Source organism: Ochotona princeps, chromosome 12 (assembly GCF_030435755.1).
Source record: "Ochotona princeps isolate mOchPri1 chromosome 12, mOchPri1.hap1, whole genome shotgun sequence".
Lineage (NCBI taxonomy): Eukaryota > Metazoa > Chordata > Mammalia > Lagomorpha > Ochotonidae > Ochotona > Ochotona princeps.
In genome coordinates this window covers 12,241,212-12,255,141 of record NC_080843.1, presented here as the reverse complement: position 1 = coordinate 12,255,141, position 13,930 = coordinate 12,241,212, and the positions used below count along the sequence as shown (strand labels likewise).

Here is a 13,930-nt window from a genome sequence, read left to right as displayed (position 1 = left end):
AATGGTTGCAGAATTTCTGTTTAGTATATATCCTTATTTCCTAACTGTGTTATTTTGCTTTCTATTCTTCTAACTTCCAACTTAGGCAAAATGTTCAGTTGCTGATTAATCACAATGCAGGAGATTTATCTCATATGTCTTGGTAATTACACTTTTTCATTTAATACAAAATGGCAGCTGACACCATGAAAAGGTTTGGGATAGGCATTTGTTCTAGCAGCGAAGACACTTGCAACCCACAGTGAAGTACAGAGGTTTGATTCTAACCTCCAGCTGGCTCCAGCTTGCTGGCAATGCAGACCCCAGCAGCTAACAGTGATGGCACAATGAGTGGATTCCCATGACCCATGTGGGAGACTTGGAGCTCTGGCTTAGTCCCAGCTGCTATGTGCATACAGGAAGTGAACTAACAGATGGGAGTGTTCTCTTCTCAAATTAAACAAAAAAGCTTTACTTGCTCTTAAAATGTGGAAAACTGTAGAATTTATTTTTTTCCAAAAGATAAAAAGCAAAAATGAACTCCATAGCAAAGGAGAAATCATTTTCTCAGCCCAATTCTTAATCCTAACAAATTACAAACTCAAACTGAAATCTAGGCAACAAAAATGGTAACATAAAATCTATATATTAGGCAAGCACAGTAATATTTTAAAATATTTTATTACTTTAGCAGTAAACTTAGAAAAATAAATAAACTGAATACCTTCTTGGGTTACATAAAACATGTTCTTTGCAATTACAGCACTCTTATCGTGTGAATCCAAGAAAGAGAAAGTAGAGACATCTTCAATATCAGCAGTTACTGAAAGATTTCATAATGTTAAATAATGAGAAAGCATTCACAATTTCAGCATTTGTACAGCAGCATGTGGAGTATTATTTTACCTGTTGACGGGATTAAATTGAGATACTGCTGCTGGATGTTCAAAATTGAAGAGTTTATACGAGGTACAACATTATCCTTATCCATTAAGAAATCAATTGCATTCTGTCTATCATGTAAGGTGCCCTAAGATGACAAAAAATATTATTTAGATAATACAAGCAATGTTTATGCACATTTTCTAAATTTCCAGGTAATTTAAAGATTGCACAATCTAAAGTAAATAAATAACATGTAATTTGGGATCATCTTTATAAAAGTAGTGGAGAGGCATGCATACTGCAACATATCTCCACTTTCCAGTATGCTAATCTCAATTATAGAGTTCATTTATGAGAATATATGTATATACAGGTTTACCTACATATCCACCTATTTTGTATTTTGTATGAAGGTTGCCTTATATCAGAGAGAACATATGATATTTGTTAATTCATTTTAACTCAAATGATGAAAAGTTGATAAAATTATCTGTCTTTGGAAAAGCTTTTCATATCATTCATAAATATGATTTATCATGTATTTTCTCAAAATTAGTACTTACCGTAAGAATAGCTTTTTGTAAATCTATTGATGTAGTCATCATTTTGTGGATAATAGCCAATTGCATTTCTTTTCTATTCATCTCTTTATGGTTAAAGGGTTGCCCATTATAAAGAGCTTGAGGTAAAGGGCCCAGGCCAGAAATTCTGTAAAAGCTTGCTCCTGCCTAGTTGGTTCAAAAACAGAGTGTTAGCAGACTTTGACACTTGAAAGATGCATTTAAGGAAAAGGGACATGGCTACATTTTTAAGAGCTCTTTAAGTTAACATAAAGGTGGCAGTATTCAAGCACTCCGCAGGGTCAGTCCCATGAAGACAACCAAACTTCTTTCATTCACCCCTACTCTTCTCCCTCATACGCTATAGAAAAAGTGCCATTTCGCTAATTTTTCCTAACCTTTCAAACATAATTTAAACGTTATTTTACTTATACAGCAGTTAGCAAGCTTTTTCTGTAAAAGAGAAGTTAGTAATTTTAGGCTTGAAGCCATCATTTCTCATGATTCAAATCTGACATGCTAGTGAAAAATCAGTCACAGGAAATACATGGATGTATTAACATGGTTGTGCCAAAAATGCTTCATTTAAAAAAAAGTACATGAGCTTATAGACCCTTGATGCAGAGTATGACATTTACTTAAAATTTACAGGCATTAGAGACATATTGATCCCTGAAGCCATTTATCAAAATTGGTTATAGCCCCAGGACTGGGCCAGACTCTGAACACCAATTGAAATCTTTAAGTAAAACACATACATACACAAATTTCTGCAGATGCTCAGAAAACATTGAAACAAGGCTAAAAATGAAGAGGTAGAGATCCCAGAGTTAATAGTGAAAGCCTTAAAGCATTAATTAACATGTTCCAGGTAGTACAATGGAGACATTGCCAATGAAATCAAACTGTAATAATGGAATGAATTTAGAAAACAACATTTTATGGTAAACAAATATGGTGACAAAAGAAACAGTACTGTCAGATAACAAGGTTAAAAGATTTTATGCAGCTGCCAGGGAAGGAAAGTATTCAACATTTGTATTTTATCTTAGAGTCACTAAAACATTATGATTAATAATTATACCCTATATTCTCACAAACTCTCCAGGAAGCTAAGCATATATGAAATACTCTATCTGAAACACTCAAGACTAATGTGCTTCAGAGCTTACTGATTTTTCAAGTTCTGCAATACTTCTGCAATTTTAACCAACAAGCAACTTGTACATGAAAATTCAAATTTCAAACTATCACAAATCTGAAATTTGGTACTCAGTTTTAGAAGCAAGCATTTTGCCTAGTGGTTAAGCTGTCTTTGAGGATGCCTGAACCATGTGAGAGTACCTGGTTCTATGCCTGCTTACAGCTCCTGACTTAGCTCCTGTCAATACACATCCTAGACCGCAGCAGGTGGGTTCAAGTAGTTGACTTCCTGTCACCCACGTGGGGGATCCAGACGGAGTTCCAAGCTTCCAGAATCAGACTAGCTTAGTTAGGGTCGCGCAGGCATTGGGGGAATTAACCAGTGGATGGCAGCTCACTCTCAAATTCAAGAAAGAAAAATTCTACAGAGAAACCCCTAAGATCTCTGAGTCATGAATGAGAAGAGAGCAGGGACTTGGTGACAGACTAGTGAGTGTTGATTTTTAAATAAGAGTTTCAGACTTTAGAGCACTCAGGACTTTGTGTTTTTGCATTAGGCATTTGCATGTGTACTATTACATTCATTTCACAAATGATGAGACACATTAACTCAATTCCAGTGTCAGTTACTATTTCGTGGAACCAGTGACTCTGTACTCAACATCTGTGCCCCCAAGAGCCTGACCATTATACTGTGCCATCTCTGCGTTTACTGGGAACCTATTATGCATTAGGCGTATGCATACACAAAAATGCTAGACATGCTATTCGAAAGAAACTGAGGTTGATACATTACAATCAAGCATGGATCTAATATCTGGGGTACTAAGGAAATAACTAATTCTATCTAGGAAGAGACTATGAAAAACAGTGATAGTATTGCAAAAATAACACTGCAGCAATATTTTAAAGGAAGAGCAGGTAACAGTCACATTCAGTTGGGGGGCTACTGCAGTAGGATGGAAAAGTTAAAGAAAAATCCAGAAAGTCAGTGGCAGTGGGAAAGGTGACAATGAAGCAGATTCTGAATTATTTTATATTAATATTCAGTCAGTTCCTAATCAATATCCAACATTAATATTGCACCTTGAAGACTCAGTGTAAAAGACTTCGGGAAAAGTAGTTTAGGATCGCTGGGCTTTTAGCATAGTTAATCTGAGTAAGCAGTGATATTACCCTAATCTCCAAGACAGGACATAAGTAGAAAAGAAGAGATGTACTAACAAGGAAAACAATTTGCTTGTTTTAGATGTTTAACTTAAGAACTTAATAGGCAACCAGTCAGTAGCAAATCAAATATACATGTCTGGATCTTTAAAGTCCCAGCAAGAAGGATCCCCTCTTTAAGGCAGAAAGAACAGGAGTCTAGTGGCTCAAGTACTCGCCCTGCATGCAACAGGATCCCATATGGGTACAGGTTCACATTCCAGCTGCTCCACTTTCCTTCCAGCTACCTGCTTGGAGCCTGGGAAAGCAGTAGAGGACAGCCCAAAGCCTTAGGACTCTGCATCCGGGTGGGGAGCCCAGAAGAAGCTCCTGGCTCTTGGCTTTGGATCAGCCACTTGGGGAGTGAACAGCCGATGGAAGATCGTTCCGTCTCTCTTTCTCTGTAAATCTAACATTTCAATCAAATAAATAAATCTTTTTTAAAAAAATCCCCTCTTTGGCTCTTACTCTGATTTCCAATTAGGCAACCTTTCTACCACCAAAATGTTAATGACCACAAATAAGCTAATGACAGTGCATCTTATACTGGTAATAGCCCAGCTCTCTGAGTTATTGCTTATTTCACTTTCATTTGGAAATTGTACAAGATCTTGAATCCTACATGTGAAACAATGAACTGATCTCATTCTCTTCCATTCTTTTCCATTTTGGCAATGGTATTACAAACTCTTCGGTTAGTAGTTCAAATAAAACTCGAGAGACATCCTTAAAACTTTAAAATTTCTACACTATGCAATCCAGCAGCAAATCTTGGATGTTAGTTCAACATTCCTGTTTCCATTTTCCTTCGCCTCTATGTCCAAAACCCTACCAGACGATCAAGTGCCTCATCCCTTTTCCAATTCATATCACAAGACTCATATTTGGCAATGCATTCTCAACGAGAAAGTTTTTTTTCCCAAATGAACGTCACTGTCACTTAATTTCTTAAATGCTTTACACATTTTCCATTATTGCTGACTTCTTTTGATTTGTGTTTAAATTAAATATGTCTTTGCATCTTCAAATTTGGCATCTGCAGATTCAACCGAGGATTGCATGAACTTAAAAAATAACTGTATCGGACTTCTTTCCTTGTCACTATTCCCAAAATCATATGGCACAACTACTACTAATGTTGTACTTACACTCTTGGACATTGTGTGTAACTTAGAGATGACCACCTAAAGTATACAGGAAAGTGATTACAGGGTACACACCAACATTAAGCAACTTCTTGCAAGAAAATTAAGTATTTCAGGATTTTGGTATCCAGGGGATGTCTTGAATCCAGTTGTCCGCGGACACTGAGGAACATCTCTGCATGAAATCCTGCGCACTGATGACCTCCCCAGGCCCAGCTCCTGCATTTCCCCTACAACAAAACTCAACACTGCTTGCAATGCACACATAATAACATCAGCTTGCTTCACTTCCTCCACAGCTCAGACTCTACAAGCTTTCTCTGCTTAAGTGTTAATTCCTCACCACTTCACTGTTTTCTTTGTTCAACTCCTGTTCCAGGATTCAGATTCAATATTACTACTTCAGAGAACATTCCTGTCTCCAGCCAGCCCTCGTCTATCCGATTTATTACATATTTGGTGAACCTCTTCCAAAACTGGACACATATCCTCAATTTTAGGAATTGTGTTGCACTATTTCTCTTGCTCTGAGAATTTCTTAGTGAAGCTTTTTAAAAAAAATTTCTGAATCTTTTGGGTTTGGCCTTTAACTGTATATCATTTATATATTATAGGATGACTAAAAGGACTAAAAAACAAATGTATTAGCTCACATACTTATTTTTTCTTAGAGAAAACCCTTAAGATCTGCTTAATTTGTAAATATATGATAGACTGCTATTACCCACAGTAATGTGTAACTGAAATTCTGTGTCTTTAACTGACACCTTAATAGCACACTTTCCAGGTATTGGTAAAAACCACTACACCTTCAGTTCGTATGACTTCTACTTGGTTGTTTTCTACAGCTGATAGGCATCCTGCAGCACATGTCTATTTGCCTGGCTCATCACTTACAGAAGGTCTCACCTTACCTTTCGCTCTTTATCATACTGTGAATAACTTCCCAAAATATCTCCAACTTCAGCATGAGGAAACTTACTCTGAAGAACATTTTTTACATTGTCCACAGTGAGTATGTTTTTATCCTTGACATTCTGGTACATCTGTGGAAATAGATAATTAATTTCCCTTTTTACAACAATTACTTTTACTTTCTTTCCAAAACACATGTGTTAATTCAACATTTTATATCTGTAAGTTCTAATTATATATATACACAACCCTTAAATACTATAATACACAAAATACTACTATAATACACACAAAATACTATATTTAACTTAAAGCTTTTAGAATATCCTAGTTTTCAGAAATATACTAACAAATTTGTTATATTCTACTTTGATGAAACCATATATGGTGATTCCTAATTATGGTTAACTATCCTTAATAAGGTATACACAAAATATTTTAAGATGAATTTCACAAATGCTTTATTTTCATTTTTGATTGCTCTTCAGTCAATACCTTGACCAATGTTATCTCTATCCTCATTTCTCTCCTACTCTAAAATTTGCTAAACACACTTGCAGAAATAAGCTGTTACTCCTTTTTCTTCTCCCACCCCCATTTTTCTCCTTAGTAAGTGGTTAGAGACCCTCTACTGCCACTCAAGCATGGTTCCTGGTATGAGTAAGAAATAAGGCATTTATGTGTAGAAAACTGAGTTGAAACATAGTGATGACCACAGAGCTTGCACTAAGCTATTTGGGAAAGGAACCTTAAGACAAAAAAGGAACGATTAAGTACAAACATTATGAGGTAGCATTTTGGTAAACCAATTGCAAATACTCATAAAAATACCAGAGGCAATCTTCATATTATTGGTGAAGGAATCCTAATGTTTCTCCTGATGTTTTCTTGGTCTAGCTTTATCATGATGGACCTTGCATTTCTTAAAGTGGCCTGGGTCCACACTTAGAGAGCTTACTTTCATGAGCATCTCATCTCAGGGATAAGTTTTCAGCTTGTATTAGGACATATGAACACATGAAGAATTTGAAGAGTGAAAAGTTTAGCCTTCCAAAAATACAAAGACTACAACATTGAGATTTTTAAATGAAATATTAGACATACTAACAAAATAAAGTTGTTAGAATGTTCTATATGGACTCAGAAATGTTAATTCAATTTTCTTTTTTGTTTTGACATTAAAAATGTGAGTCTGTTTAGTTTCTAAATTTTGAACATCATACTGAGCCTTTTTTTATAAGAAACTGGTTGGATGCCAATAAAGATGTCATCCTAAACTACTTATAATTTCTTACAAAAATAACTTAGTAAGATGAACAGTAAATACAATGTTGACACATATATATGGTTGCTATCTTACAGAACTAGGTACATCTTCAATCTGCTAAGGTACAACTAGTTTTGTTTCTATACCCTAACACATAATTAGTTGAGGAACTAATAAGCTATGTAGTGATTTTCCCGAGATCTACAAAAGAAGGATTAATAATTACGCTGCTTTGGAAATTTCTCCGTCTGAAGAAGCACCAGTCCTTGCTTCATATGGTAATCAAGCAAAAGTTCAATGAACATCAAGATGTAAAAAAGAGTTATTTTTAAGCTATAACTTGACTTTTCACAGCAAAAACAATATAGTTAATAAATTCTCATGAGAAACCAAATACAGAACTTCAAATCCTCAATTATGAAATCATCTTGGTATTACCTCATTTTTCTTGAATCATTTCCTTAGCAATTTGATTTTTCATCACATATAATCATTTAAACTTGATATCAATCTTACCTCTTTCACACAATTTGCTATCCTTAAATGATTCCCTTTGGAACTGTTAAGGAAGTGCCTATATACTTTGTCAGTTATAATATTTAACTTATCAATAATCTTACTATTTTATTTAAAACCTACTTTCCTTATTTGTCTAAAATTATTATTTATTTTGAAAGGCAGAGTTACAGAGAGAGGAGAGATGGAGGAAAAGACAGAAATCCATCTGTTGGCTGATTCCCCAGATGACTGCAAAAGCCAGCAGCTTCATCCATGTCTTCCATGTGTATGTAGGAGCCCAAGCCATCCTCCACTGCTTTCCCATGTTATTTGCAGATAAATGGACAAAAAGTCAAGTAACCAAGACTTGAACCCAGACCCAATGAGATGCCAGCATTGCTGTGGATGACTCTACCAGCTAGAAACAATGCCAGTCCCTATTTCCCCAGTTTTTAGAATTAGCATACTACAGACCCATATGCAGTTGTAACAGTTAAATTCCCATGATTTCAACCCCAATGATAGCTTTCAAAAACTGGAATACTGCAGTACTATAATGTAAGAAAATTATGTATTCTAAAGAGAGCATCACTAGTACATGAACTCACATCTACAATAGAATCAAATGCTTCTGACACATCACGTTCTTCTGCAATGTAGTTAAAAGCTCTCCAAAGAGCAACGCCTGCATCACTGTTTCCATCGACTTTATCATCTGTATTAAGAATGAACACAAAACCAATCCTGCAAAAAAGAAAGGAAATGTTACTATCATTTAGAAAATAGTATTAGACTACAAAATTTAGATGAGAACAATGTATTGAATAAAGGAGGAAAAAGGGAATATTTTGTTATAATGTCTATTTGCCAATATTCTCAAAGCTAATGGATTCCTGCAAAATATTAAACACTCTCACTAGTGATGACATTACCAAATGGCCATGGTGTCTTAGAAATAAACATGGAGGTGCACTTGCCTTAAATACAGCCATGGGAAAATGGATCCCTTCTCATGGTTCTTGAGCTCATCAGGTCTTGCCCACATTTCCAGGCAGCACTAACAGTCTATACTCAAGGCAGATGGTAACTAACACCCAGCTACTTACAACAAGCACTAGAGCTCCACTGTGCTCATGATCTGTCCATCACTGCATTTCCTTCAATTGATAGCTAATTTAAATTCAAAATTACCTGAGAGGCAATTCATGAAAGTAGAAAAGTTCAGCAACTTTTATAAAATCCGATGTATATCTTTGAGTAGGATCAATAAACAGAACCTAGAAGAGATTACATATCACTATTTGAATACTTCAGAATTTTCATGAAACCCAAGTTTAGTCTAATTTCTATAACAGAAATTAATTTCATAACATCATTGTGCTTTTTATAATGTAAATTAAAAATAAGTTATATAAAAATAATATTTTCAATTTTACAAACTTTTTGGGGTGTGTATATAAGGAATAATTTCACAAATTATGAAGGATTTTTAAAAGCTGCAATCCAGAGTTACACATAAAATTTAACACCTTTCTGAAAGTATGACATAAGGCTTACCATTTATACCAAGTAAAATGCCTTACTCTAATTGAATTTTCTGTCATTTCTAAAAAAAATAAATTGATGTTTGACTCTAAAATAGCATCAACGTAATATTTTCTCAGGATTTTAAGAAAAAAGATTCTCTTATGTGAAAAAAGCCTTAGCTGTTTTCTGCATATTTCAAAGTTCCAATAATTGTTTAGATATTTACCATTACAATAATGAAGTTATATCTGCTGAAGTAGTATTTATGCATTTCCACACAATGCACTGAAATTTAATCACTTGTTCTTCATAAAACAGGATGAAGAAAAGTATCGTTATACATTCCTCTAAGACAATGTAGAAGTGTTCCACCAATTGATACTGGCACTACAAAATTACCCACGGGCTGAATGCACTGTGCGCAGTGATGAGCCTTTGCTGCGTAGCCAGAAACACCACCTCAAGCTTGCTGCACGCGTAGGGACTTCATGGCTAAGATTCTTATTCCCCAACACAAGGATGACGTACAAGGAAAGAAGATGTTTTCACATGACCATATAATAACAAAATACAAAACTTACTAAATTATGAAAATTACGCCTTATGGAAGGCACACTTCCAGGAAATTGTGGCTTCAGATATTCCTGGCAACTTGTAGGCCACGAAACATATAAACCATCATTTTCCAAGTCGTTAATCCACTAGAAAAGAATTGAGAAATTTGTAAAAAAAAAAAAAAAAAAAAAAAAAAAAAAAAAAGCTGTATGACTACAAAATTATTTTCAAAGCTTTACTTTCATTGTATCAAATGACAAGCAGAATATGTAACACAGTGTTTTCCATGTTTTTTCAGCAAACAAAAACCCAGTTTCCATGTTGCTATGTCTTCCCTGTGTGTAACGAAGAAGTAACGCTGGACTTTCTGCCATTGTGTGTATCTACACTGCCAGCATACACCTACACAGCGTAATGATGGGACTGATGAGTTTTTGAAGGATTACACGTGAAATCAGCGAACAGAGGGCAATTAGGAAGGGGAAGAAGGGGAAATCCCTGAGCTATAAACTGTAGCACAGAATAAATTTTAAAAATAGTAGTGTTCTAGTACTTGATGAGGACAATCTCCAACAAACGACAAATAATCTAGAAAACCAATTTTTAAGAAATCAAAGGAAAAGCAACAAAGGGAGGAGAAGAAATGATGGTCTTCAACAGTATATTAAGTCCAAGATAAAACAATCCTGTGGGCAGTGTGTTAAAATTCTGGCAGAGCCACATTTGCATCTATGGATCCTATTATAGCATGCTTGAGTTATTAAAATTCATTTTGTGAGGTTTTCTCCCTCTACATACACAATTTTAAATATCAGGAGGCTGCACATTTAATTCATGTAAAATTTTATTATTGTGGGCCCAGCGCAGTAGCCTAGTGGCTAAGTTCTTTCTTTGAACGCACCAGGATCCTATATGGGTGCAGGTTCTAATCCTGGCAGCCCCATTTCCCATGCAGCTCCCTTCCTGTGGCCTGGGAAAGCAGCTGAGGATGGTCCAAGGCCTTGGGACTCTGCACTTTAGAGACCTGCAAGAGGCTCCAAGCTCCTGGCTTCAGATTGGCTCAGCCCTGGCCGTGCAGCCACTTGGGGAGTGAATCAATGAACAGATTTTCCTCTCTCTCTTCCTCCTCTTTGTGTATCTGACTTTGCAATAAAAATAAGTAAACCTCAAAGAAAACTATTGCTACAAAGCCCATTCTTTGCAACTGAAACTTGCTAATTTTCTAGTTCTACGGAAATAAAACACAAGTAATTAAAACCAAAGGTGTCTACCACTGGAGAGCATGAGTTGGGATGGGGGCAGACCAGACCAGACAGGGCTACCACACCAGTGGGCCTCATGTGAGCTAGATCATGGAAAAACTAGGATGGGCTGACTGTTCCAACTGGTGCAAGCAAAAATTAGAGTGGCTGAGCGTTGCGTTGGGCTTTGCTGCAGCATCAGCTGGCAGAGGCTGGCACTGCAGGGTAAACTTGTCAAGTTAAACTCCAGAACCACCTGGAGAGTGCATAATCTGGGAGTGGGAGTGGCCTAGCAGGGAAATAGTGGGCACCTCCCTCTTGGATTACTACTCCCACTGGAGAGCATGAAAACCAGGACAGGGGTAGGGGTGGCTAGACAGAAAGGCACCTGCCAGTATGTGTGTGGGCTGAATAATAGGATTGGTTGGGTTGAACGAGGCTTCAATTCCCATTGACATGTACAAGAGCTAAATGGGAAGTAGGACAGACTGAACAAGTCTGCGGTACATACTGGCAAGCGTGGAAACCAGGGTGGGGGCAGGCTTGGTAAGGGTTATGGGGAATCGCCCCAACTGGGCTGCAGCTCCCTCTGGTTTGTGTGAGGGCCAAGTCTAAAGTGGGCAGGATCGGGCTGGACCGCAACACCCATCGGTTTGCGTGGAAGACAGGGCTGGAAGTAGAACTGACCCAGCAATCGCAGTGTCCAGCAAGTGCATAAGCTGATTGAGACGATAGACTGTGCCAGACCCTGTACTGGCAAACTCACTCAAGAATCAAGTCTGGGATCACCTCAGACGAGATTTCTTTGGAGAACCCTCCACCTGAACTGATCTCAGAACTCCAACCATGAAGAGACTATGTCAGCCAGTAGATTCTGAATAGATTTCATCGTGATTGGAATGGTGAGATTGGCAGCAATTCAAAACTGTTGAACTATCAAAACCGCTTGAGCAGGACCCTCAGAAAGTGCCCCACATTGCGGACCTGGGATGGGTGGGAGGTTGGGGGGGGCTTCTCCCTTTGTTTCTCCTCTGACCCAGATACAGGGGAAAAATGATATTAGTGTGGAAACAATGGTCTTATCCATTTTCCTGTAGTCCTTGGCCCTTTGATAAAAATAAATAAAACCAAAGGTGCCTTTAATTCAATAGTAAACACAGGGGAAAACCTAAATGTAATAGAACTGTTCAAAACACAATACATACCATGAACTGAACATTTTGTTCTATAAGGTAAGGTATCATACATGGGATTAAACATTATAAAACCAACCACTTAAACCACTATACACGAACTTAGGTTTTAAAGCTCTATTACGATTAGTGTTCTTAATACTACTTTGGTTATATTTTGACATGCTCCAGCTCTTGAACACTGGCCATTTGGTGAGTGAACCAGCGGATCAAAGATCCATCTCTCTCTGTAGCACTGCATTACAAATCAATCTTTTTTTAAAAAGTTGACTGATTTAACAGGGTGAAAAAGAACACAATTTAATGCAAAAGATCAATACAAAAGCTGGTCATGATAAAAATCAATAAAAAGCATATCATGAAAATTAAATGCAGAACAGAATTTTGGACAGATCCAGAAAACCTTGAATTTGTGTTCCCTTTATTCTACTGACTACTTTATGCAAATTCATGCAGCCATGTATGTTCCTTAGTTTTCATTAGGAAAGATAATAGTTTTTTTTCCTTTTTATCTTTGTTCCCAGATCTCTGGGAAAGACAAAGGTAATGGTGGAGGACATGGACAGCGTCTGAACAATTATTAATACGTAAGGCCATATGTAGTAGAGAACTATTTTAAGATTTATTTACTATTGGAAATTCAGAGATAAGGAGAGAGACTTTCCGTCCATTAATTCACTCCCCACATGGCCACAAGGGCCGGAGCTGAGTCGATCCGAAGCCAGGAGCCAGGAGCTTCTATGGAACTCCAGCACATGCAAGGCAAGGACTTCAGCCACTAGGCTACTACGCCAGGCCTAACAGAGAACTATTTTAAAGGCTTCTATTAGAGTGAGAGCTGAAATAAGGGTAGATGTTTAGCTAGAATTAAGACCATAAAGCATGTTCTTTTAGAAAAATGCAAATTTTTCTTGCTCTGTCGAGAGTAAGCAAATTCTTCATTATTGTTTTTTTTCTCTGCTTGAATATATAGTATAAAAAAGCCAAGAGCCAGGAACTTTATCCTGGTCTCTGCTGCTTTTCCAGGCGCCTCAGCAGGAAGCTGGAGAGGAAGCAGCGGGGATTCAAACTGAGGCTCCTTTAAGGGATGGCACCTCAACATCAGACCCACATTCCCCAATACCTTGTCATAACACTCACTCCTGGGAATTGAACTCGGAATGTTCTTCCTGGTAAAGGTGCTTTGTATGCTTAGGCCTTGAGTGATACTGCAGAACTTTGAGCAGTCTGACTAGAATTTATACAAACAGTGCTTTTTCTCTGAATCTGGAACTTGAATTCCAGAGGGCAGGTACAGAGCCAATGAATGTCTACATGCAGAACCCTTTCACAACTTGGAATTCCCCAACTCAGGAGAGTCCCTGGTAGGTTGCACTTCGTAACATCTACAGCTCCATAAAGTGAGAAGTCCTAGAAGTTGTGTCTGGTTTCCCATGCCTTTCACCTTTGACACCCTGGCTTTACATGCTTCAGGTCTAACACAGCACAACCATGAGTGTAGCAATTTCTGGGTTGAAGAGTCTCAGGAAGTGACTGAAGCTCAGGGTGGTCTAAGGGAGGGCCACGGAGTGTGTGTGTGTGTGTGTGTGTGTGTGTGTGTGTGTGTGTCTCATCCGGACTGCTGAGGACAGCTGCTCTGTGGAAGAACTGTTGGCGATGAATTTGGAAATGAGGCTGGAGCTGACTGGATAAAGAAATGAAAAAAATTCATTGCGCGCATATCCGTGAGAATGGTTTTAAGTTATTTCACACTCTGAGAAAGTAAAGGTGGAAGAAGGCCCAGCAGCCTCACAGACTAAACCAAAGACCATTTATC

At 37.4% G+C, this 13,930-nt stretch overlaps 1 protein-coding gene across 2 annotated transcripts in view; it reads right to left on the bottom strand.

The window, feature by feature from the left end:
* UGGT2 (UDP-glucose glycoprotein glucosyltransferase 2) overlaps positions 1 to 13,930 on the bottom strand; it is a 120,221-nt gene that overhangs the window by 63,805 nt on the left and 42,486 nt on the right. For both annotated transcript variants that reach the window (XM_058670626.1, XM_012926534.2), the window contains exons 13-19: positions 9,707 to 9,826; positions 8,790 to 8,875; positions 8,207 to 8,342; positions 5,833 to 5,964; positions 1,428 to 1,592; positions 886 to 1,009; positions 704 to 802 (exon numbers count right to left, since the gene is read on the bottom strand). In XM_058670626.1, the coding sequence (XP_058526609.1) occupies positions 704 to 802; positions 886 to 1,009; positions 1,428 to 1,592; positions 5,833 to 5,964; positions 8,207 to 8,342; positions 8,790 to 8,875; positions 9,707 to 9,826 (862 nt within the window). The remainder of the gene's footprint in view (positions 1 to 703; positions 803 to 885; positions 1,010 to 1,427; positions 1,593 to 5,832; positions 5,965 to 8,206; positions 8,343 to 8,789; positions 8,876 to 9,706; positions 9,827 to 13,930) is intronic.